This window comes from Parambassis ranga, chromosome 21, assembly GCF_900634625.1.
Source record: "Parambassis ranga chromosome 21, fParRan2.1, whole genome shotgun sequence".
Taxonomy (NCBI): Eukaryota; Metazoa; Chordata; class Actinopteri; family Ambassidae; genus Parambassis; species Parambassis ranga.
In genome coordinates this window covers 4,791,594-4,818,184 of record NC_041041.1, presented here as the reverse complement: position 1 = coordinate 4,818,184, position 26,591 = coordinate 4,791,594, and the positions used below count along the sequence as shown (strand labels likewise).

Sequence of the window (26,591 nt, the reverse complement as noted above, 5' to 3'; positions counted from 1 at the left end):
CAAAATGTAATGGAGTAAAAGTATAAAGTATATAATATTATTTTTACTTAAGTAAAGTATAAATACATAAAAATTACTTAAGTACAATAACAAAGTACAAATACTTAGTTACTCTCTTCATTTCTTTGTTTCAAAACAACACAAAAGAAGTCTTAATCTGTACTGAACACAAAACACAGTCTTTATAAGCTGTCACTATTATTAACAGAGTTATTGGACATAAACAGAGGTATAAAACATTTATTAAATAAGTCACTTTTTGCCAGGATGGAGCAGGAGTTCAGACTTCCTCACTTACATAACTCTGAGCATGGTCCTGTTGCAAGATGCAGAAACACATTACTCACAATGCTTCACTTTCCAGCGTCTTTGTTACATATAAATACAACACATGCCTTTAATTTTACTACATCTGGATCTTTTTATCTCAAAGTCTGAGTTCGAAGTGCTCTCATACAACAGAAGACTGTGCATATTTCCTGGCAGGTGTAGCTGGCATCAGGTACCGCACTCTCTTCCAGAAGCGTGACTTCCAAGACAAAGCGTCCGGTGATCCCTTCGGCCACTTAAGCGGGGGGCTCTTACGAATCAGGTGCTGCAAACCCGGGGGAAGATGTGTGTATCCCTGCGGTCCAGTCTCTCCCAGCTGGATCAATATCACACACATGTCCCTCTGGACCAGTGCATGATGGAGCCCCACCTGGAAAATTAACCACATCATCAATATGCATTTCTTCAGTCAGATATTCTTCCTGGAGCTGAGCTGCATGTTGATTACAGATTAATCAACTTATTGTGACTCAGACTCACAAACACAGAGGATAATAACGTCAGTTTTTTTATTGCTGCTCTGCCCTAATTTTATCCATCTGTCACTCATTACTCAACCCTTGTGTGTTTAGTTGGTGTGTGTGTGTGTCTGGCGGCTCCTTATTCTGCACATTAACAACTAAACATTAACAATATATATATATATATATATATATATATATATATGGCTGTGGCTGTATATATATATATATATATATATATATATATATATATATATATATATATATATATATATATATATATATATATATACATATATATATATATATATATATATATAGAGAGAGAGAGAGAGAGAGAGAGAGAGATGGCACACATTAACTAAAAAATGCATTAGTGTAAGATAACATAGTGTAAGATAACATAGATGTATAAACTGTTACATAGTGTCATGATAAATGTGTTTTTCGGGGTTGGTTCCTAGTTACCCAGCAACACATGACTATCTGTTTATGGAGTAGGTAAATATTGACCAAATGTGCTGCTCATGTGTGACGACTTGATGATTCAGCTGGCATGAGCAGGGTTAAAATTCTATCAATCAAACTATTGCATTTCCTCAGAAGAAAAGTTCTTCACGACCGCACTGTTTATCAGCTAATAATCACACCATCACATTGTTTGAAAGACTTCATCTGATTAATCTTTCAAACAATGTGATGGTGTGATCACATTGGCTTTGCTGTTGCTCAATCAGCCCACCAAAAATCATGTTTCCACTTGTGATTGTAACACACAGATCACACATGTGTGTCAGGTGTTTGCGGGTGTCTCACCTGCCAGTCAAACTCTTCCATTGCTGAGGTTTGTGTGGTGGCGATCTCTGACTCTGAACCAGGGGTGAGAATGACGATCAGCCTCCTGCTCTTTTTGATGTATTCCTCCACCAGCTCCAGACGATCTGTTGGGTTAAATAAAATTCTTATAAACTCCTGTCTAGGTGTTAAAAAGAGACTTTTTCAACATGACATCAGAGTAAAAGGTGGTGTACCTTCTCCTGGTATGGCATCCCTCCCATGCAGGAAGAGTCTATATCCGGCCTTATCCTCGAGGACACAGGGCAAAGCCTTTGTGACGAATTCAGACAGCATGTCCTCAGTGGCTTTGTCCATGTCATGCGTTTGGTAGACCACATAGGCGTCATACACTCTTGAATCTGCGAAATAAAAGCCATGACCTAGTGTTTTGTTTAGGAGTTAACCCTTTTTCTTGGTTATGTTAGTGTATGTTGGGTTTCATGGTGTGTTTGATGATTGTTCTCTTGAGTTTCTGTTAGTTTTGGCATTTTGTATTGTCTGTTTCTGGTTCTGTTTTTAAAGGCTCTGTTTCCTGGTGTATCTGTGACTGTGTTCGAAATCACTCACTCACTCCCTACTCCCTACTCCCCATGTGGGGAGTTTAATGTAGGGCACCATACAGTGAACTCATTGTGAAAGCATTTTTGGACATTTCGGACATTACCGCCCTCATATTCTGTTGCTGTTAATGACGTCATTGCTGTCGTAAATTAAACAAGCCAATCTCTGCCGGCTAAACAATCTCTGTTGTCAGCTAATATAATTTGTGCCGTTATAGGCCAATAAACGTTTTATGGCAAAACCAGGTGACATAATTTTCATTCCTGTCCTTTAGCCGGTCTGCGCTATGCATGATGGTACATATTGCTAAAAGTAGTGACCATCGGATGGACACTACTTTTCAAGATGCATTGTGGGATATATTGAGGGCCCTATATGGGGTCTATAATTTCTCGCTTAGAATTCGGACAGAACTACAAAATGGCGAAGGCTCTATATAGGGCCATATATAGTGATTAGGGAGTGATTTCGAACAGCCTGTGTGTGTGTTACTTCCTCCTGTGTCCTCCTCCTTGTTGACTGCCTGCCCCGTCCTAGTGTGTCTCACCTGTGTCTCATTTTCCCTGCCCTTGTGGATTTAGTCTTTGTGTGCTTCAATCCTGGTCGGTTTGTCTTGTGTCGAGTCACGTTTGTCTCAGGTATGTTTAGTAGTGTGTGTTTTTGTTTTGGGTGATTTCCTAGTGTTGCCTGACTCTTGCCTGTTTTCGGACCTTGCCTTAGCTTTATGCCTATTGTTTATGACCTGTTTTTCGACTAGCTTTAGCCCTTTTATATTTTTGCTTCCTGACTGCCCACCTTGTCCCTAAATTAACAATTAAATAAATTTTTTTCTGCAAATGTAAGAAGGCAAAAGTCCAAACAACCCTTCCCTACCTTTATTGGGGCTGCTTGGCTGGCAGTATGGTCTGAAGAAAAGAGCCAGGTCGATAGCAAACCACTTGACCAGCACAACGGTGAGTGCGCACAAAACCAACACACATACTCCTCCAATGACCAATGGGATTATTGATTCTGGACAAACACAAGATTTGAATAGAATAGAATAGAATTTATTTGTCACATGTGATACAAGTACAGATATAAAGTACACAGCGAAATTAAGAGTTGGAGTACGTTGTGTTTGAAAGAAAATGTGTGTACACACACATCTAAAAGATACTTCTTCATATTGTTAGCAAAGGTCAACAACATTTGAGCACTGACCTCTCTGCTTCAGAGTCAAAGTTGTAATTTTTTGTGTGAAGAAGCCATCACCGACACATTTAAACTCTGCCTGGAAGTCTTCAACGGACACTTTATCGATGGTCAGGATGGCGGTGGAGATGGTGTTCTTTGAAGGGCTTTCGATCACCCTGACAGAGGACACGGAGGTTTAGTCAGATCATGGGTGTGGGGCACTGAATCTGAGATATGTGCTGTGCTTACATATTGGTGCTTTGACTGTAGCCTTTGCTCTGGCTGACCGGCTTTCCGTTCATAAGCCAGCTGGCATCGCACTTACTTTTCGCATTAATTCCACAGAAAATTGAGCAATTGAGCTTAATACTAGATCCTGTAAAAATAAAGAAGAAACACGTATTGTTTTGTAAGTAAACACACACTGAAGCTCGGCAGCATGAGTCAAAACAATGGGGCTGTTGTCTTCAGCCAGACATGTTGTGATTGGAGCAAATTCAGAAGAATGCATTACATAAGGGGTGGCAGCTTAAGGGTTAAAATGAACCCTTTTGCAGTGTCAAACAAAAACCTCAGTTGTTCCATGTCTCAGCTGATTGCTGAAGATGTATGCATTAATATTTCCTTAGATGTTTAACCCTGTACTGTCCCAAAAACTTCATCCAGCTGTGTTTACTTTAATTGTGGAATTACTTTGTAACAATAACAACCAAACCAACAATTCTTCTCCGATTGACCAACAATACCTCATTTATAACATCAATCAATTACAAATAGGCCTGACGTTGGTAATTCCTACCTTCATCTGCAAACTGCTCCTTATCGGTGGGAGTGAGGATTTGTATATCTTTGTGGATTACCTCTTCTGCAAGCAATCAAAACACAGACGTGAGTGCCAATACTCAAAAAATGTAAAACCCACAAGCAGTTGTTTTGTTGCTCATGTGGTTATGCGTGCAGATTGTGTTTAGATTCCAAAGCTGCAGAGCAGTAAGGTCACATAGCCCAACAATCAGTGTGATTGATAATCCTGGTGACTCAGGCACCCTAATGATCTGAAACAGTCTCCCACTCCACAGAAGTGTGACACATAACAGCAGTGTGACACATAAACATAGATTAAACTAAACTCACTGATAGAAGAACCCAGAAGTGCTCTTTCTCACCTGGAACTATGAGCTCCCTGGAGCCTGACGAGTTGTACTCTCTGTTATTGTGTGTCCAGGTACACATGCAGGTGTAGATGCCTTCATCTTTTTTAGTGGCCATATCAATCCACAGCTCCACATCATGCTCTCCTGGTAAGAACTGGAGGTCCTGCAGCGAGAGGCGACATACCTACATGACTACACAATGAAAACTGATAAATCTGTTAAAGATCGTGGCTTAGAAACAGTTTTAATAGCTCATATGTGCTGAATAAATTCATTTTTGTTCTCTCTGTGCTCGAGTTTGGACATAAAAACTGAAATTTAACTTCATATATTTGCCAGATACAGCGATATTTAATGTGTTATAGGAGCTGGAAAACCACACCAGGTGTGACACCATACCTTATACCAGGTGAAGGTTCCAGTGAATGTTTGGCATGTGTCCTTGACAGGATCTGGACAAAGGACTTTTTTTTTCTTGTCTGTGTTTTTAACCTTTCCATAAGTGAGGTTCAAGCTTCTTCGATGGCTCACGTCAAAGACTATGATGCTTACAGGATGATTAGAACAGGTCTTCTCTCCTGGGTTCATTTCCCTGGAAGGGGTGGGGGCATTTCAACAGAACAGCTCAGACATAAGAAAAGAACAAGCATGACAACAAGTTTTACTGGTGCATCTTACCGAACGCTGTATTCGCCAGAATCAGCAAGGGTGAGGTTTAGAAATAAGAGGGTCCCCCCATGGTAATGTACTCTGGCTTGCTCATCGGAGGAGATGGGCTCAACCTGGGGACTTGTTTTGTACCATGTGAACACTTTGTCAGGAAGATGAGGGTCTGATATACTGTAAGGCCAAAAATAAAAGGCTTCACCTTCAATAAGCCTGAAATGCTCCCTGGTAGAGTTCACACATTTAGTGTCATTTATCTCTGAAAATAGAGAAGAAGGTGATTAAACTGAGCAATTGTTCAGAGTGCAACAACAGAATTAAAGAGGTTATAACCATTTATAGCACACACATAGCCTATTGTTCCAAAGGACATTGCTTTGGGGTTCTTTTTACCTGAATAACATTGAGATGATGCAATCACCAGAACAGCAAAGAAAAGCCAGGAAGCATCCATGACCTGCAAGAGACACATACAGAGTGAAACCACACTGTTAAACAGCTGCCGTATAATTGTGCAATTCGTTCACTGTTTGCTGCCTCAGTGTCAGATGATAAGATCTTAGCTGTTGCTAAATAGGAACTTCTTATCAGAGGCTGTACACCGGAAGTTTGAAAGGACATCATGCTGGTGTGTCAGATGACATCAGCATCATGTGATGGATTAGATTAAATATACATCTTTGGTATTTTATAAATACTTTAAGTGTGCATCTGACAGACGTGATAAAGGTGCAGTTGACATTTAGCCTGTTGCACTTGAACGGCACGTGTTGGATTCCTGTACTTTATGCCAAACATATGAATCTCTTCAATAAGAATACACAACACCACAGCTGGTGAATCGTTTTGCACAGGAAGGGATGCTGGTGACAGAATCAGGGAGGACCTGCAGTTTTTCCGGCTGTCACAGAAGGTGACCTATAACACTAGAAACTCCAGAATCATACAGAAACCAGATACCACCACTGTCAGATTCTGGAAAAAAGTACAATCCGCTCAGCTGGGAAATCAAGTGTAGAAACACTTGGTTCCTTTCAGCCCTCTAAACGAACTCAGATCGTAGACTCTGCATTTTTTGTGCATATGTGAACACTCCAACCGTAACCAGACCTCCTTTGAAACTCACGCCATGTCTGCTTTATAGTCTCTTCAATCGCTTTTTGTGCTCATATGTAATTAATAACTCTATTTTCCCTATGAATGTGCAATTTAACCAGAAAACACAGGAGGAGGCAAGCATAGCAGCAGACATTTTGCTTTAAGTAAAAACTACCCAGAATTTAGTGCAGTGGGCGTCTGAGCACTCTAGAGGAACTGGTGTGAACAAAAAGAGGACTGAAGCCCCAAAAAAATCTGAACTGGACCAGAAAGAGAAGCCGGTCCTCTTTTGAGCCAGCCGTATGGCTCTACAGTGGAAACCTACAGTAAAATTAAGATTACAATATGACACAAAATACACTCAATAAAGCAAGAAAACATGTAACATAATGAGAATGTATGATGATATATGTAGAGTTATTGTAATAAATAATTAGGAAAATGAATGAGTGAAAATAAACAGTCTGACTAAAATTCCTCCTGTGAAATCTCCCCTCTGTTTGCACAGGATACACCCTGGAGCTAAACTTGGCATTGCGGACCCCTGAGACAGAAGAGAAACTATGAAAAATATGTTCTTTAATTGAGAAACTTCTTATTTTTTCAGTACTGAACAAGAGTTTAGACAAGCAGCATCGGTGTGGAAACGTGATGTTCTAACACTATCTACACAACAATCCTCAGTATAAACAAAGTCCCTCCCCGTGTGGGTTTCTGCAGACTTATTTCGGTCTGATAAGCTTCCAGCTTAATTCAACTCTGGAAATGCAAATAGGTTCAAGATACCAGCAGCAGGAAGAAAATGGTTTCATGTCATGGTATTTCTACAACTTGTGTTTCATCAAACAGAAAATATTATAATAACAACGGGCTGGAAGTTACCATGACTGAGAAAAGAGTTCCTGAATGAACTACACACACTCTGAATGATTCTGTCTCATAAAGACAATTTTAAAAGTTTATCAAGCAATAAACTTGATATCAACTCCTGTGGCTTGGACATAGATAAGACTACTGCACGTATGCTACTGCTGCAAAACAGAGAGCAGTGTTCTCCCTCAGCAAATGAATGGGTTAAAAACTCCTACATCAATTATTAACGGTGGGTTATGTCTTTATGAGGGTTAAGGAACACAATTACATGCAGGTATCCTTTGGTTTAAGTTATGTTTTTGCCACCCTGGCACATAGTTAAATGTCAAAATAAACCTTTACAAAGCGCCCCTGTATAGTGGTATAATATACAGCACAGTAAGCACACATAGCTACAGCAGTAGAGACAGAGGTGGCTTACCTTTCACTGGTGGGTTGACAGCTGCTGTAGATTCAGTAAAAGTGCTGCAGCGCCGCTCTCCTCTGTGTGGTTTTATATCTCCTGACTCTGAGCTCAGCACAGTGGGTGTGTTAGTTGCAACATGGCATTATACCAGGCATCATCGGGGGATGTCATTCTTTACCATGTAAAGGTTTATACAGTAGTAAATAGGTTCTCTATGGTTGGATCTGCATGTCTGTAACTCAGGGGATGAATTAAGGAATTCTGATTCTGAATTTTATCTTCACATGTTCTTTATATTGTCGGGTAAGATGAGGTCAGGAATGACTGTAATTGACTGAATAAACTCAGCTAAAGTTTATCTGCCTCTGTTTCATTCAGAACAAAAATAAATAAGGCTTGTTCAGCTGACAGCTGTGAATCACTGGTGTGCATTCCACATGTTCACTCTGCTCTGTGTTGCCTTGTGACTGGACATTTGACCATGGGAACCTCCATAGGGGATTAATATTCTATTACTTTATCTCTACAGTATAGTCAGAAACACTTACTCAGCAATAAAAGCCACATTTCAGGTGATATTCACATCCATCCATCCATTCATCATCTATTAACCTGCTTTGTCCTGCAGTGCAGGGTGACAGGGGGCTGGAGCCTATATCCCAGCTAACTACGGGTGAGCGGCGGGGCACACCCTGGACGGGTCACCGGTCCATCACAGGGCAACACACAGACAAACATCCATTCACACACACACAAGCACACCTATGGGCAATTTAGAATGACCAATTAACCTAAGCATGTCTTTAGAATGTGGGAGGAAGCTGTACTCCAAATATATCTTTCTGTCTTTCTGACATGGTTTGGTCATATTTAATAACAAAGAGTATAGGATTGATATTGGCTGATCATGGAATGAGGTGGGCTGGAGTGGGTGGTGGGACAATGCTGCAGACTTTCATCCACTTCAGTGGAAACTGAAGAGGTGTGGAATGACTATATATGACAGTTTATAACTACAGATGAAGAACTACAGATAGGTTACTGAAGAGGTAGTCCTGGAGGTTGCAGTTCAAAGATAACACACAAAATGACCTAACATTCATACGTTGGTGGTACCAGGCTGTGTAAATTTATATAATTTAGAGTATGTACTGACCTCTTTTATATGTGTCGCTAACAGCCAAGTCCAGTGAGATAACTGTGCATCTAAATCAATTAAGTCCCCCTCAAATCACATGGCAGAATTGTCTTAGTTGTGTTTTCTTAACCCTTTCCACCCAACAATAAAAACCATATAACTAACCATGTAAAAACAAAGAATCATGTTGCATATCAAAAAACAGGAGAAACTCCACTACAAGCACATATAAGCCATATTTACACACATCAAACATACACAACTCACCACCATGCAAATCAATTATCAGTCGTCCCACTTCCCCCTTTGTCATTGATAGCTCTCTGATACTTCAAGTCACACAAACAACCAAGGTGTCATATGAAAGCTGAGACTTTCACAGTTCACACTGTTACATTTGTATTTCTATATTATGAATATTTGGTAAATTAGAATATAAAGAATATAATAGTAAAAAAATCACTAGTTTACCGCAATAAACAAAAAAATCTGTCTTTCCTTTGGACGTTTGTGATGAAAAGTCATATTTGAGATCAATAAATGCTTGGTTCAGATAGACCAACATGTCTGTATTTATTCAAGACTAAAATATTAGGATTAGACATTTCTTTTGTTTGTGGAGGACTTTTTTGGGGGACAATGGTGAGTCTAGCACAAATATTGGTACTGCCCTTCAAATGTTGGTTCTGACTTTTTGATAGAGGTGTCAATCATCCTAATCCACCCGTCTATTGTGAAGTTGTGAGCCTGTATAACTGTATAATTGTCGAGGCATTACCTGCAATATCTAGGCAATGTGGATCTGCAATATACATCTTTTATAATCTATAGATGTTATACCAATAGTGACATAAAAGTGGAATATATTGTTTGGTTCATCAAAACATTTAAATTCCAAGTTCATTCAAAATTTCAAGTTTCAAAAATTCCGTCTACATAGGTCGGACGAAACTCTGTAATTTTGTTTCCCTTTCTTAAAATAAAATTGAAACTTGGCAGAGATAATGTACACAAGCTTAGCTACAGCTTGATATAACGTTGGTGCTGCAACTGCATCGTTTCAAGAAGATATTCATTGTAAAAATGTGAATTTTCAACAGACAAGAACGGAATTTATTATTTTATTTTTGCTGTGTGCCATCTGAGCAAGTCTCCCAGGTGTTATGACACCCTTTATTATGACACCAAAATTATTCATTGGTTTAATGGTTGCTGAGATATGCTCTATTTATTTTGGGCATGTCATTTTCAAACTGAGTCAAGACACTGACTAAGCACATGTGACAAATCTAGACTGAGACTGCCCTGACTAACAATACCTGAGTCAAACACACAATACGAATTCATCTGTAACCCTGGAGTTAGTAATCTGCACTGACAAAAAGAAATGCTGTTGAAGGCTATGATGCGTCATTATGGAATTGGTCATTTTGTGGTCTTTTCTTCAGGTGACGTTTAAACCAGCCCTGTGGCCAACCCTCACCACTTCCTGTAGAATACCTCTGCTCTCATGTTTCCATTACTGGAACCATAGGCGTCGCTACCATTATATCAGAGGGGGACGTGTCCCCCCCACGTTTTAAAACGCTGTTTCGATTGCTCGTGAAAAACTCCGTTCCACTTGGTTCATAAGAGAATAACCTCACCGCTGAAATCCACCCCATGTCTTCCTGGTTACCACAGCGCTGCAATACCGTTACTATAGTAACGGACCTAACAAAGCCAGTGGCTTTCTTTGAGCGAGCGTAAAACACCGCAAAGAGAACCGTCAGTGCTGGTCGAAGCTGGAGGAGGTGACGTCAGTGTCATCCCACAAAGTAGGTTGGTGTTAAATCAACTTAGAAAAGTTGGGAGGAAGCTGCTGTTTACTTTCAGTTACAGTAGACGGTTTTATTTGTCTGATGACATGTTGTTGCCTTTTCTGCTCCCTCCCCACACACAATGGACATGAGGAGATTCCTAACAAAGACACGGAGAGTTAGAGTTGTTTTCAGCATTAACCCATGTTGTAATAAGGGCCAGGTTAGCTCCTGTTAGCCTGCAAGCTTCAGCCTCGCCGAGCCAGTGCACATAGTCACCTGCTCCTATTCTTATCAGCAAGAGTAAAATACATGTGATGGACCGTCAGGACACAGTGGGGCATTATATGAACAGGGAAACACTGATGTAGCAGATGAGGCAGGGCATCATTATAAACACATCCACAAGGTTTGTATTTTTAGTGTTTCAGTATTATCTGCATTAAGCAGTTTGGTTCATTTTTCTATGGGATTTGCCAGTTTTTTGTCTCTGTAAATGAGAGAAGGCCTCAGATATGGAGGCTGTTAGTGTAGTAGCACCAGTATGTTTGACAAAACTGTTGTTTCACTTGGAATTAGTTTCTGTTTGTCACCGAGTTTTTGTTGAATCTGTCTCTGAAATAGTCATTGTTTACTTCTGTAGGTAAAATAGTTTAACAACCTGTTAAAATCCACAGGAAATATACTGATGTACTTTTTTTTTCACCACCCACCCACAGAAGGTGTCCCCCCCACATTTTTAAAGCTTCCTACGCCACTGACTGGAACTCTTAACATGCACTACAGCGGTAGAGTCCTAATGATGTGAAGCAACCAACAATAGAGTGTAAGAGATGAATCCCCTCTAAGACATGAACATACAGTAAGTGCTGCCCATATAGAAGACTCCATAAGCAGACGACTCTAAGTGCTGCTCAAAAAGGAAACACGGTGACTGGATGACCGTAAGTGCTTTCAACAGCATGCTGTAATTGCTTTTCTGCATTTTTGCTGTGCATGTTTCTTCAGAATGCAATCTGCACAGTTCAATGGTTCTAAGGGAGTGACCTGCCTTCAGCTCCAGCACATTGACCCACAGAATATATGGGCTACCAGTGAAGTGATATGGTGAGTGGTGATGTGAGTCACCACTCACCAGTCACTACTCTTAGAGTCATAACTCTCATAAATAGATTATTTTATGTACAGGCATGTTTATATCTGTTTTCTTTTTTTACATGGAGGTCTGTGGAAACTGACTCACCTTTGGTGGCTACAATGGCAATGACTTCTGGCCTCCACTCCCACGTCTTTCAGCTCACTAAAGGTATCTGCTCAACAATAAACAACACACCAAGCTAACCCGTTTACAGTAAGTTAGTAAGTCTTGAGGCAGGGCACTGACCTTTACCTAAAAAAGAAAAAAAATCAGGTTGGGCATCCTAATAACTTAATTACAGTAGATCCTACTGCCGTCAACAGCCTATGTGATTGAGAAAAAATGTTGATTCAACCACAGCTCACAATGACGCAGTTAATGAGATGCCTGACGCAGTTTATCAATTGGATCGGAACATTCCTTTCTGTGCTGGGAGCAAGTTCAGAAAACCAATCAAACCCTGTGTAAACACTGTTCACAGGATGTCCGTAGTCACACAGACTCTGAGCTGTCTTGGTTTTATCCTCACTCAGTCACAGGAAATTATGATCCTTTTTGTTATTCTACCACACCCTCCATTTTGCATGAGATTCACCAAAAGCACAGATGTTTGAGAAGGAGCTGGTTTTGTGCCATTGCTCTCACTTATTACATGAATATATTGATCTCTTCGCAATAGACCTACAGGTTTGTGTGTGTGTTTAATCTATTATTTTAGAAATAAAAAATCTGACTTGTTCTGTTTTTAATAGGGCAGGATACTGATAATTGATACATACACCCGTCCGTCCGTCCGTCCATCCATTCATCTTAAAACTGCTTATCCAGGCCGGGTTGCAGGAGCAGCAGTCTAAGCAGAGACACCCAGACCCATATAATCAAGTGGCTGATGGAACTTTCTCATAGAACTCACCTACATGCATATAAAGACCAGTAAAAATCCATAAATGGTGGGGAAAGGGTGCATGGTGGCGAAAACATTTGGTCCAGACTTGCACCCAGGAGGATGGGATTAATCTTTGCTTTGTTATAATTAATGTTGCGGTTGTCCCTTTGCTTTCATTTGCATTTGTGGTTACATATGTTTTGTTTTTTTTCAAAAGTACATCCCAGAAGCTACCCTACACTCCGTTCTGCAAAGGATATACACCATTTTTATTTTGGCCTAAGTGGTGAGGGGTTTTGGTGCCGGTAGGTGCTAGACAGGAGGCAGTGGTAAAGTTCAAGTCCTTTAATACAAGCGGGGTTCAGTACACAGGAAGGCAGAGATGCAGCAACAGTACAAAAGTGGCTATGCTAAGGCTAGTCAGACACGCTAAGGACATGCATGGAAAAACACAAGGCTTAAGCTAGGGGTTAGACAGAGTACAAGCTATGGTCAAAAGCAAGGCCGCTGGCTGGTAGACTTGGCAAAGGCACAAGACGAACTGGGAGGGAGCGACAATGAGACACAGGTGAGATATATTGGAGGAAGGCGCACACACGAGGAAGGGGAAGACAAGACATCTGAAACAGTGATTTCAAAATAAAATACAGGAAATAATACAAAATTACAAAATAAAAGCCCTGGCTCGGAGCTGAAACCCTGACACAAGATGTGTCCATTTGTGTTCATTGCTCAAATCTCACACTTGCATGAACCAGCTACCTGAGAAATCTGACGTTTACACTGAAACCCAAGCAAATCCCCTCTAATCCTTGACAAACTAACTGGAAGTTTGTGAAGCAAGATGGGATGTTTGGTAAATTTAAGCAGAGATTAGATTTTACATGTCAACACCTGTAAAAAGGTGTACACATTGAATCATTTCTCAACACGCTGGCACAGGTTGGTCTAACAGTGGCTACAGTTATTATAATGGCCGGTGTATGTTAAATAACACATTGAATAGCAAGTTAAAAAATTGTATTTGCAAGAAAAATCAAATCAGAAATGTGATGCAAATGGAACTATTTGAGTACAGACAGCAAGAATGCTACATATAGTTTATCAGGAATTAAATAAACAAAAAAAGAGACATAAAGTAACAGGATGTATGAGGTCTGACGGGAGGAGGTAGACAAGATAAGAAAACAGGAAAACAGGAAATGTTTGTACAAGAAGGTGTCAGCCTTAAGATGTTCTGTGTTAACATGTGATAAAAGTTCAAGTATTTGCCTAACAGTGATTGATTTATCAGTGTGATAAAAATGCGTGAATTATGCAAGAAGTCGTTTTCCTTCCCCTTCTCTGCTCTCCACCCACCCTGACTGGTATTTTACTGGCTACAAAATACCGACGAGGGTGGGTGGAGACATTGTGTAGGCCCTACACCAATTCTGATTTCATCTGCAGTGGTTTTTTCTCCTGCTATAGAGGTTTTCCACCATGCTTGTGCCAAGAACTTGATTTGAACTGTTGGGTTTTCTCCATAATGTGATCTTGTAATGAGATGACTCACGACTTGGCCAAGAACTGGAGTCTCGGAAATTACCACTTGAGGCTCCAACAGCGAGTCAGTCCACATGGATTCCATGGATTTCCAGTTTTACAGGAGAGGTCATGAGTCACTGTATGTTTAGCATTGTTTCATTGAAATGTTTCCTTGTGTCTCAGGGTGTTTGACCTCCTCCTGTGTTTTGTGATTGCCTGCCCCGTCCTGATTGTTCACCTCTGTCTTGTTACCCTTGTGTATTTAAAGGTAGGGTAGGAGATTTTGAAAACTCAGTGAGAGTCAGCCAGATTTGGAAAGTAAACACATGCCCCTTTCTCTCGGAGCTCACCCCGAAGCCACGCCTCCCAATCCCATGGACGCGCATCACCTGAAGACCAGCTGCGGTCTGCACGTACCTTTCTGGTGCGCGCAGAGCAGCAAGAAAGTGACAACCAGCCAATACTCCATGCAGGGTCCACCCGGAGGATTGGCTGATGTTTTTAGCATTTTATAGCTTCCACAGATTATTCATATTCTTCGTTTTCATGCAAAACTGCCAAACTAATTGGTAGCTATCAGATTGTAAAGAGAAGTTACACTAATTCAACAAAAAGTGCATCAGAATGAAATCTCCTACCCTACCTTTAAGTCTTGTGCTCCCCTTTGTCTTTGTCAGTTTGTCTGTTAAGCTACCTGTTTTACTTACCTGTGATGTCCCCCCTGTGATGTCCCCGTCTCCAAGCTGTGGTCCCTCTGTGTTCCTGGAGCTCCTGTGTGTATTCATGACAGTAGACATGCCTAGTACAACCTGAAACAGTTATTGATGTGGCTGCGTTGAGCGACAGGTGTAAATAGCATCATTTACTGTAAGTTGGACAGAGTCTGGCACGGCCAAGATAATGAAGACCAAAGCCACCACACTGAGCTTTGAAAGAGCTCTTTAGAAAACCTGAACTTTACTTAACACCACTTCTTTATTTGCAGTAGCATCCATTTGTCAAGGGGCAGGATATGTTGAACAAAAGAATGATGAAGTTGTCAGATCACCAGTCCCAGGTTTTTCTCTGCCCTTTCTTGGTTTCCTCCAGTGGCTGACAAACTGAGTTCTGATATCAACAGCATGAATGTGTCACCCAATCCATTGCTGTAACTTTATGTCTTTCAACTTTATGATCTGTGCAAGGGAGAGCACAACCTGCTGCTCGATAGTTTGCAGCTGATAAAACCCTTGATAATGTGATGATGAATTGGTTCCATCCATCATGCTGCCCACAGCTTCAAGGCATGCCAGATAAAGTCTGTAGTCTGCTTTTCTCTCATCTCACTTCCTGTGCCCCACTTGAATTCAAATAACCTTCACCAGCTTTCAAGTAACATGGTGATGGAAATCCCCTTGAATCGACCAACACAGAGCACAGTCAGTATTAAACACAGTCCGCATCACAGCTTATGTGGAGTGTTTCATTCAGACATTTATTTGCTTTTTGAATCAAAGCATACAATTATATTACTACCAGATGTTGTGCTCATCTTGTAAGGTAGTAATACTACAAACACATGACACATGCAGTCCGTGTATTCAACTAGATTTATGGTATTTGCTGTTATGTTCCCATCAGAACTTGACTTGGAGGGGTCCGAAACTCTCCGTGACTCCTATGATGAACATGAATTCCATAAAATTAAAAGTCTACAATTTAAAGTCAGTCACTATATTATTAAGGGTGAATCAAACAGAAATGGGATAAAACTAGGATCTGTCAGTCATTACAGCGTTTGAGTAAGAGCCAGATTAAAAAGCTAAGATGAAAATGAAAACAGAAGTCATCGGATACCAAACTATACTGATGTCTGTCTGTGGTCAGTCATGGCCATCACAGTCATCACAGCAGACTTCACTTACCTTAGTCACAAAGACATATAAATGAACACTTATCACATTCAGTCTCTGCGAGTCAGTTAGCAGAAGGTAAATAAAGAGGTAGTAATGGCTATGACCTAAAAGAAGCCCAGAACGTGAGAGGACACCGTAAACAGCATCCGTAACTTGTGTGAGTGCTCAGATGATGGTGGAAAAAGAAACTGCTGCACAGCACTCCCACACATCAGAGTGTTCCAAGAAACACGCATAACTGTCCTGATGGAGTCCACATGGCTTCAGGACAAGTTCAGGGTTTTCCACTTGATTTAGATAATAGTCTGGAGTCATCTTGCAGGCACTGGTGGCATGTGGTATCTCAAATTCTTCCAAAAGTTTCTGTTTGAATGCAATTTGGTGAGTTTGTGGGTTCCAAGATGCACTTTGTTCCACTTGAGAGCTCCTTGTTTTCTCCTGATATATTGCAGGGACTCTGGCAGGCGAGTGTAATCCACTGGACCACCTTTTTTTGGGTAGAAGAGAATAAATAGGTTTTTAGAAAGGAACCTATTGATACTAAGAACTATATGAGAATATTGATACCACTCTCATTTCCATCAGGCTATTCTAAGCATCCAATTAGCTTAGCATAGCTTAGCAATAGCTACTAAGAATAGGCAAAAATCTGAGAAAATGGGTGCTAGACTCAACTGGAAATATTTACTATAAACCTATTCTAAGAATCTAAATAGCTTAGTTTAGCATAAAACACATTTATGCTAAGCTAATTAGAGTTGAGACCTAAGTGAGGGAGAACGACTCTCATGTTCTTGCATTGAATATTGAATACTAATCCAAACCTCCAACTAGCTTATTTTAGTATAAATTAGACAAGATTAAATGAGACACCATCATGGCATACATTTAATATAAAACTATTTCCAATTAGCTTATTTTACCATAAAGTCTGGAAGCAGAGGAAGCAGCTGTCAGGCATGCAGTAACAGTCCTAATTTTCAACTGCAAAAATGAGCCACCATGCATTCATGAATCTGCCTTAAAGTTGCCACTCAGTGTGTTTTGTTACCTCTGGACAAAATTAGATTAGCTCTTTCCCCATATTCAGTATTTTTCTTAGCTAAACTAATTTAGAAGCTAGGTGTGTATGCTATAAACATGTTTTCCCTTTAGAAAAAAAACCCTCAGAAACCAACATACCAAATATGACATAGCAGCATATTTCTGGGAGAATTGATGGATGTCTTTTGAGGTTTACAGCTGTAATCAGACCGGTCAATACTGGCCTATTGACAACCAATTAAAATACTTGGAAACAAGGGAGACGCGGGATGTGGCTTACTCTTAGCCATATGGGACATTTTGTAGGTTTGTGTTTATTCATGGGATGGGAAGAGAGCCTCAGAATGACCTGGAACAGACTGTGTGGAATGAACACAAGCTGTGCATCACTCCTGTGCTGATGTCAGTGTGGGTGATGTGTGTACACGAAGCAGGGAGAGGCTGCTGGGGCAGGACAGATGCTACACAATGTTTCCTTACCAGTTTCCAACAGAATGACCCTGGGATCGTTGTGGATCAGAGCATCATGGAGGCCCACTTTTTGCTCATAGCACAGCTGGTACTGGTTGTTGTGTAGAGGCAAGTCCTCCTCCGTTGAGGCGTTAGACGACAGGATGATTATCAACCTGCGGCACTGTCTCACTGCTGTAGCAATGACATCATGCATCGCTGTAAGAGAGTAGAAACCAGAAACCAGTTTACAAGCCAGATCTCTGACCATCTTCGTGCAATAGCTTTAATTACACAGGTGTTCCTGCATCCTGATCCTTTTCCTGGGAATCATAGCTCTGTGTTTTACTTTGTTCTCATTCTTTGCTTAGGTCACAGTTTTAAATGTAAACCAGATAAGTGCCTGTTACTCACCTTCTCCAGGACAGTCATCTCGTCCTCTGATGTACAGGCAGTAGCCGTGCTTTTCCTCCAGTTTCTTTGGCAGGATGTGCAGGGCAAAGCTCGCCAGGTCATCTGAACTCTGAATGTCGGGCTGGACGAAGGTCACATAGGCGTCGTAGAGCTTCCCATCTGGAGCTGCAGAGAACCCAGAATTTGTCTTCAATGCCATCCACCCACACTCGTTTTTTTCTTTTTGTTACAACTTTGTCAGATGATTGAACATCACATACTTACCTTGTTGTTTATGGAAATGACTTAACAGTTTCCTGTAGGTCAAAATGACGTCCACTTTGAAGAAGAAGAGGGCAGCAGCCAGGGCGAGAATACCCAGTGAGACAGAGAGGCAGAGCGCCACGTGTATGTAGAGGGCACTGTGGTCAGCTGGAGAGAGAGAGAGAGAGAGAGAGCGGAGTCAAACACAGTAAACATTCAGACCTGTGGCTTGAGAACATGTATAAACACAACACACTCAGGAATGATTCATACTGCGTAAATCTTTTTGTTTGTCACATAGATTTCAAACACACAAAAAAAGAAGAATACCTTCCTGAAGCCAAGCCACGCCTGTTTCCTCCCCAACCGAATTCCTCACCCAGCACTGAATGGGCACATTTAGGAACTCACGGCGTACTTTATAGATGAACAAAGTGGACTGAAAGAACACCTTGCCTCGGTCATAACCACTGAAAGGACAGGACCAGGCAACCAGTTAGTCACGGAGTTGTATATTTACAGCCTAATGTTTACACAAATATCAAGTGCTGATTGCTGCACTTGTTTTTTGAATGTCTTGGAATTGCAGCATTTGTTACATAATCTTAGTTTGGCTGTAGCTTGTGTGTTTAAGTTGCTCTGCTAACATCGCTATCTGTCTCAGTGTATCAGCTGAAACAGCAAATAACAGGAAGCAGAAACTCACTATTCTATAGTGGCGTTGAGATCGTCATCGCCCTCTATGAACGTCCTATTCACAGTCCAGTACATGAACGTCTCACCATCCTCACTGAAGCCTGTGTAGGCGTAACAATCCAGGTCTTTTCTCATACCTGGTCATCATAAAATAAACAACACAAAGCTGAAATATACAGTTCATTGTATGACGGGGTCTTACACTGCAGGTATGTAATAAAGACAGACTTTCAGATTTTTCATACAGACACACGTGGTATTTATGTGCCTCCATGCAGCATGTGTATGTCAGTAAAGTGTGTTACTTGCCTACTGTAACCATGAATACTGTCTCCTGAGGCTTCACCACCTGAGGCTCTGTTAAAACTGGATCTGTATCATAACAAAAAAAAAGAACAGAGTACAATTACTGGTTACTATAGCTGTGACCATACAATAAATCAAAACAGTGTGGGAAGGAGAGTGCACGAGGATCGATCTCATAATGCTAGGCCTTCTACAATGTCTGATGCCCCTATAGAGAGCTATAACATAATACATACCGTACTCGACAGTCAAGTGGACGCTGTGTGCGGCAGTGTAATTCCTGCCATCCAAGCTAATGTCTACCAGGCAGGTGTATTTCCCAGAATCACTCTCTGAGACAGCCGGCAGCCTCAGGAGGCCTGTTTCATCCACAGAGAGGGGCTGCAGTGGACGGCAGTCCTGTGCACGAAAACAAAGTTGTTTTTCATATTCAAAGCCAACATAATTTAATAAAACAGCAGATATTACATTAGACTAGATCCCTGTCTCTGATATGAACAGGAGGGGGCAGTGTTTCATCAATCAAGGAAATATAGCAGAGCTTACTCACTGAACTACCTACCACAGCAAGGCGTAAAGTGGTTTCATAGACCACCACACTTTATTTGTGGTTTCTAAACCAAACCAAAGATCACCCAGTTAGATGTCATCATCGAAGAAGCTATCAGCTAATTTCATCCCATCCAATAACCCAATTAATAGGCAGTTATCATACCATTACATTTTGGTATCAGCTGCTTGTGATCACCCTTATCACAGTTCTCCTCTGCTGTCTGAGTTAAAGTGGAAGTCTACATATTCACATGTTTGCAGTGATGATAATCCACCTTCTGGCCTCCTACGTGTGGTCATTGTGTCCCTGATAACATAATCATTCAATGGACTGACAGCTCTTAAATGCAGTGCATGTGTACCTTCATCCACCGTGCGGCCTTTGTGGTGTTCAGTTTGAAGATTTCATTCTGTTTGCAGGGAAGACTTCCGCTCACTCCCTCTGAGATGGTTATGTACTCCAATGTGTCTGGACACTCTCCGCTGGACACCAACACTGCAAACTTCACCGCCAAAAATCCAGACTCATCTCTACAGAGACAGAGATAGACAGTGGAGACAAAATTATTACCCCTTCTGAAAATGACATTTTCACATTTATTTGATACCAGCCTGGAGTCAATCTCTCATGGTCCTCCAGATGTGATTTCTACTGGCATGGACCCTGGTCTTTATCACTTTTCTCTAGTTACACACCAGAAGAGACTTATGCATTATGCTGGTTGTCAAATTGGAAGAGGACCAAGACCCAAGACTCTTCTTTTGATAATTCCTCTTATGACACAATGGATTTTGTTTAATTTCTTTCACTTTTACCATGGTGTTTTTAAAAATGTTAAGGCCTAACATCACTTGTTATGTTGTGTGTTACTGCAAGCATCAAATCCTGTAACAGATTTCCCTTTTTCCATACCTTTTCTCACAGGTGTAGGTTCCATTATGAAGCATCTGTACAGGTAGAAACCACAGTAATCCATCCCTGACTTCCACTCCACTGGGGATGGTCTGATTGCTCCTCTCTCCTCTGCTCCACATCACCTTGGAGTGAGCGTTAGATCGTGGACACCTCAGCAGTAGGAAGTGGCCAACACTGACATGGTAGATCTCTGTCTCCTCCCTGTGGCCTGAACATGGCATTGCAAAGGGAGTCCAGTCATATATCAGTGCCACAGGGAGTTAATTTAAGCATTGATAATTAGAAGAATATAATCAGATAATGTAATCCATTCACATTTAACACAAAACTACAGTCTCCATCTCACCTCTTATATTCATTCATTTCATAAATGAATCATCTAGCTAGAGCAAGCGTGAAAAAAATTCCTAAAGTTATGAAACCAAAACCATGGTGTATACCACATTCACTATACAGTGTGAAATGACTGTTACAGAAACAGTTCACTGCATCTTTTTCTCCCCTAAAACCCACTTAGGCTAGAGTCAGTCAAATGACAGTTGCACTTAAAGAAAAAAAGACAATTACAATATTATATTTATATATATTATTTTTATTTTACAGTACAGTCGGGCACTTATATTCAGATGTAGGTTGTGTGTACAGTATATAGTGTAAAAGTTGGCTATTAGTCTATTGTATTTGTATTAACATGTTTTTATTTGAGTAACTCGTTGGGTCTACTTTCTATTTATTTACCTGTTACCTGGGTACCGCTCAATCAGTGCACACTCGCTCCATTGGTTACGCCTTAGCTCATTAGGTGGCTCTGTGAGCATCTTAAGTGAGATAAGTTCTGTCAGACTTCGTTAAGTTCGCCTCCAGGAAAAGATTGGATGTGTTAATTCATAGAAAATACCCTACATGCTCCAAACAGACATGTTTTGACCGGAGAACTGTGCAGCAAAAACAAAACAAGAACTACGCAGCCGCAGTAACATGATGCTAGCTAGCTAGCTAGCTAAATGCTACCCTAAAGACACTTTCTCGACATGGTCTTGTCCAAAGTTGGGATTGCTAAAGGATACAAACGTCGAAATAAGACGCTGGAGATATGGACCCTATATACAGAGGACCACCATGAATAAACACAAGGTAAGACAGCGGATAATAACTTTGTGTGTAAATTGTTGGCATGCATTCAAATGTTTGCTAATAGGCTAATTGACGCAAGCAGGTAGTTAGTCCGAAACTTCGGTGTTTGTTTTTTAAAATATTTATTTTTGTGTCATCCTCAAGTGTTTTCACAACTCCCCATTGTTTTTTTACGCAGTTTATTTATTTGCATTGTTTTTTACAGCAAGCTTTGGATTTAAGAGAAATAATTAGTATAGATATTGTTGAAGTGATGTCAGGCATGAAGATTGGATTGAAACTTACAGGATATCAGTTGTGGTTTATGAGAGGAAGGAAGGAGGAAGGACTTTCTTGGTAAATGTGAGTAAATCATGTATTTCAGTTGAGGTGAATGTAGATAGGGGCTGATTAATGTGGAGTCTTGTCAAGATCCTGTGTGTCCTGTTCAGATATTCTTTGATCTGTCTGAAAACCTTTAGTTTGCCAGTGTCTGTCTGTCACAGATGTTAGTCTGTTATCATCAATATATACACTCAACAAAAATATAAACGCAACACTTTTGTTTTTGCTCCCATGTTTCATGAGATGGACTTGAAGATCTAAACTTCATTCCAGATACACAATATTACCATTCCTCTCAAACATTGTTCACAAATCTGTCTAAATGTGTGATAGTGAGCACTTCTGCTTTGCTGAGATAATCCATCCCACCTCACAGGTGTGCCACATCAAGATGCTGATCTGACATCATGATTAGTGCACAGGTGTACCTTAAACTGCCCACAATAAAAGGCCACCCTGAAATGTGCATTTTGTTTCTGCTTTATTGGCGGTCTGGGGACTCAGAACCAGTCAGTATCTGGTGTGACCACCATTTGCCTCATGCAGTGCAACACATCTTCTTCGCATAGAGTTTATCAGATTGTCTATTGTGGCCTGTGGAATGTTGGTCCACTCCTCTTCAATGGCTGTGCGAAGTTGCTGGATATTAGTGGGAACTGGTGCACGCTGTCGTATACGCCGGTCAAGCACATCCCAAACATGTTCAATGGGTGACATGTCCGGTGAGTATGCTGGCCATGCAAGAACTGGGACATTTTCAGCTTCCAAGAATTGTGTACAGATCCTTGCAACATGGGGCCGTGCATTATCTTGCTGAAACATGAGGTGATGTTCATGGATGTATGGCACAACAATGGGCCTCAGGATCTCATCACGGTATCTCTGTGCATTCAAAATGCCATCAATAAAATGCACCTGTGTTCTTCGTCCATAACAGATGCCTGCCCATACCATGACCCCACCACCACCATGGGCCACTCGATCCACAACATTGACATCAGCAAAGCGCTCACCCACACGACGCCACACACGCTGTCTGCCATCTGCCCTGAACAATGTAAACCGAGATTCATCCGTGAAGAGAACACCTCTCCAACGTGCTAGACGCCATCGAATGTGAGCATTTGCCCACTCAAGTCTGTTACGGCGACGATCTGGAGTCAGGTTAAGACCCCGATGAGGACGACGAGCATGCAGTTGAGCTTCCCTGAGACGGTTTCTGACAGTTTGTGCAGAAATTGTTTGGTTATGCAAACCAATTGTTTCAGCAGCTGTCTGAGTGGCTGGTCTCAGACGATCTCGGAGGTGAACCTGCTGGATGTGGAGGTCCTGGGCTGGTGTGGTTACTCGTGGTCTGCGGTTGTGAGGCCGGTTGGATGTACTGCCATATTCTCTGAAACGCCTTTGGAGACGGCTTATGGTGGAGAAATGAACATTCAATGCACGAGCAACAGATCTGGTTGACATTCCTGCTGTCAGCATGCCAATTGCACGCTCCCTCAATGCTTGTGGCATCTGTGGCATTTTGCTGTGAGACAAAACTGCACATTTCAGGGTGGCCTTTTATTGTGGGCAGTTTAAGGTACACCTGTGCACTAATCATGATGTCAGATCAGCATCTTGATGTGGCACACCTGTGAGGTGGGATGGATTATCTCAGCAAAGCAGAAGTGCTCACTATCACACATTTAGACAGATTTGTGAACAATGTTTGAGAGGAATGGTAATATTGTGTATCTGGAATGAAGTTTAGATCTTCAAGTCCATCTCATGAAACATGGGAGCAAAAACAAAAGTGTTGCGTTTATATTTTTGTTGAGTGTAGCATTGCATCGCTGGCTGCCTGAATGAGAACTGATTAAACCACTTTATTGCCAACAAACCAGACTGAGGAGCTAAAGCTGAGTCACATAAAGTTAAATATATCTGCTTTAAGATAAACTAACTCCAAAAAGATACAAATACAAGATGTAACACTGCCTGCCAGATTTTCCTATGCTACATCAAACACATTAGTTTGCATTTGGCTTGCGCATGTTGTGAAACTCTGTGGTAAACATCTTCCGTCTCCATCAAACATTTTGTACTTTTTTTATAAACAGTTTTTTTTAAGAACCAGGCCTTCCTGTCGTCCCCTGAACCACTGCTGAAGACACCTTATAATACTGGTGGCTATGTGAGACGTGCGCAAACACACACACAGGCCATGTCAGTTAAAAGATCTCTCTAATCTAATCTCAGTCTCTAATCTCTGCAAATTTAGTTTAGGTTAAGAGCGCAAGATGGATGGGAGGACTGCCAGGCAGTTGTGGTTATTAGTGGCGTCTCTTTACTCTGTCTATGACTGCAACAAGAACTGTAGATCAAAAGGAAGCCTAAGGTGTGATTTACTCAGCTTTCCTTGCACAGCTGGCTATTTACTGAACAATTTCCTTTTTCATGACGTCTTTCAGGTGCTGTAAGAGTTTCCTGGCGACTCAACTGTTAAATGTTTGCTGTCTATGACCTATTTAGTCTGCAATGGCAGGCGCTTTAAAATAAACCACAGGCTGCACAACTTTAAAAATCAACATCTGTCAAAGGTCATTTCTTGTCGTGAAATGAGGCAGAACGGGTTTTAAAATTGTTGCTGTAAGACAGTGTAGAGAGAAAACGGCGTAGTGACAGCTACTGCCGACAGATAATTTATGTCAATTATTAATGTAATTGGCTAACTGTCTGGCTGTCGGTGGGAGAGCACTGAGTAGCTAACACTGGCTAGTCGCTCTCTTGTGGTTTTGTTTAAGAGTTTTGACTTATCCACATATTTATGATGTTTATGTATTTATTATACCATCTACTATAGGATGTATGTAGAAACATTTGCAATGTTGTGGTGCTACATATGTTTAGTCATGTCATACCTTGTTGTATCTGACAAATGAAAAGTCCTATAGTAAGCAGATCCGTCAGGTGTTATTCTCGTTCATAACTTGTTTAACACGTTATGAACAACAGCAAAGTTGCCGTACAAGTTGTGAGTGGTTACTTTCGGTTTGTATCAAGCAAAGCAAAATATGTTTTAGGAGCTTTGACTGTATATTTTTCTCTCTTTACCAAGTTGTTTACCAACAGACTGCCAAGTTATTTCTTTGACTTTTGAAGCAGTACTGAAACTAAAACTCCTCAGTCATCAAATATTGTTGCTCAACTGGACCAACAAAAGATAAAGTGGAGAGTAGCTGTGTGTCACGCAGTCAAAAGCTGGGTTTGTTCTTTGAGACGGAAGATTTGTTAAAGCACTTAGAAGACCTTTGTTAATCAGTACTCACTGTGTACAACAGATAATGCCAGAGAGAGCAGTGCAGTCAGAAAGCACACCCGGCCAGCTGTTCCCATAATTCTCATCTGTGGGATTGGACAGGTTACATTTTACTAAAGTCCTGTGTGATTTCTCCGACATAGTTCATGTCTCAGCCAACCTGACCTTCTGCAATAAATAGCGTTTCTTGACACATTTCCTGAGGGCTTACTCGAACGGCTTCCCCTAAAGGGAAGTGAGAGATACTGTTCTCATGGCTGACACAAGGAAGTCTCGGCCAAAACACTCCCAGTAAAATCCCAGAAAGTTCTTCTGATTGGTGTTTGAGGTGTAAAAGGTCAGCTATGGAGCTCTATGTATGTTTTACCTCAATCAATCTTTAATGTTTTTTTCTTTTCAATACATGTATCCTGCAGAAATACATTTAGAAATGCACATATAGACTGCAAATTAAGTTCTACAATGTATGCAAATTATAAAGTAAAAGTTAATGAGCTCCTTTGTCACTTTAATTAAGAGCATGTGTCATTATTTAAATAATATACAACGGCAAGCATACATGATATAATTATTCAAATTAACAAAAGCATTCTCTGTTACCGTAGATTTTAAATCAAAGGGCAGATTGAAATAATAATTCAATAAGTGTTAAGACCTAAGACACAATGCCCTGGGGATTAACTACAACACTGTCAAGTCAATGTGAAAACATTACTAACATTTCTACACACTAACCACAAATAAAAAAAAAAAAAAAAATCATGCTGTACAAGTTCCTGCTGCCCTACTGAATAAAACATTGTCCAAACGGTGACATAAAGTGTGGAATTTCTTAAAGGTCGCCATAGGAAATATCAGACTCCAGTGTTATTTTGGAAATAACATTATTTTGATGATAATCTTTACTTACCACCTCATGCTATGACAGCTGCTTGTTACTTAAACTGAACCTCAGATGATCTGTGAGGTTTTCCCTACCACTGTCTGTAGAGCATTTCAAACCGTTCCACATAGCCCTGCATGAAATTTCCACTCAGAAAAAAAAAGAACCTTTTGCTTTGCAGTGTAGGTGCAGCGCAGTGATTCATCACTGGTAACAAGAGCTGTGGTTTGAAATGTAGGCCACCTACTCCCATTTGCTTCAGACGTGAAATATCTGGACTTGTCTTCTTTACAGTGAGCATCTTCCTTAAAACAGATGTTGTTACATAGTATGTTTTATGATATTTATAAATGTAAAGAATGGTTTAGCTCAGTCCTGCCCTT

The 26,591-nt window shown here is 40.8% G+C and overlaps 2 protein-coding genes across 3 annotated transcripts; both read right to left on the bottom strand.

The window, feature by feature from the left end:
* Positions 1-181: 181 nt before the first annotated feature.
* On the bottom strand, positions 182-7,685 carry LOC114426775 (interleukin-1 receptor-like 1). 2 transcript variants are annotated; one of them, XM_028394404.1, is made up of 12 exons: positions 7,578-7,685; positions 5,579-5,642; positions 5,198-5,444; positions 4,919-5,111; positions 4,532-4,682; positions 4,165-4,230; positions 3,615-3,741; positions 3,393-3,541; positions 3,063-3,200; positions 1,823-1,987; positions 1,608-1,732; positions 182-700 (listed from the first exon to the last, which is right to left on the bottom strand). In XM_028394404.1, exons 2-12 carry the CDS (start codon positions 5,637-5,639, stop codon positions 452-454), a joined length of 1,671 nt encoding a protein of 556 aa, XP_028250205.1. In that variant the 5' UTR covers positions 5,640-5,642; positions 7,578-7,685; the 3' UTR covers positions 182-451. The 2 variants fall into 2 exon arrangements, with proteins under 2 accessions (XP_028250205.1, XP_028250206.1); XM_028394405.1 differs by lacking the exon at positions 7,578-7,685 and having other exon boundaries at positions 5,198-5,308; positions 5,388-5,444.
* Positions 7,686-15,503: 7,818 nt separating this feature from the next.
* il1rl2 (interleukin 1 receptor-like 2) lies at positions 15,504-26,269 on the bottom strand. The gene is made up of 13 exons (XM_028394575.1): positions 26,236-26,269; positions 25,729-25,735; positions 25,336-25,675; positions 20,564-20,774; positions 20,013-20,181; positions 19,335-19,497; positions 19,102-19,164; positions 18,803-18,929; positions 18,427-18,566; positions 18,118-18,264; positions 17,854-18,018; positions 17,470-17,658; positions 15,504-16,432 (listed from the first exon to the last, which is right to left on the bottom strand). The coding sequence occupies exons 3-13, from the start codon at positions 25,409-25,411 to the stop codon at positions 16,257-16,259; spliced, it is 1,626 nt and encodes a 541-aa protein (XP_028250376.1). The 5' UTR covers positions 25,412-25,675; positions 25,729-25,735; positions 26,236-26,269; the 3' UTR covers positions 15,504-16,256.
* Positions 26,270-26,591: the final 322 nt, after the last annotated feature.

Coding starts and splice junctions, on each gene's coding strand:
- LOC114426775 (XM_028394404.1), bottom strand. CDS start 5,639: ATGGATGCTTCCTGGCTTTTCTTTGCTGTTCTGGTGATTGCATCATCT. Junction 5,112..5,197: donor TCTGGCGAATACAGCGTTCG/GTAAGATGCACC, acceptor CACCCCTTCCAG/GGAAATGAACCCAGGAGAGA. Junction 701..1,607: donor TGGAAGAGTTTGACTGGCAG/GTGAGACACCCG, acceptor TTAATTTTCCAG/GTGGGGCTCCATCATGCACT.
- il1rl2 (XM_028394575.1), bottom strand. CDS start 25,411: ATGAGAATTATGGGAACAGCTGGCCGGGTGTGCTTTCTGACTGCACTG. Junction 18,930..19,101: donor AGTATTCATGGTTACAGTAG/GCAAGTAACACA, acceptor TATGATGACCAG/GTATGAGAAAAGACCTGGAT. Junction 18,265..18,426: donor CGTGGCTTGGCTTCAGGAAG/GTATTCTTCTTT, acceptor CTCTCTCTCCAG/CTGACCACAGTGCCCTCTAC.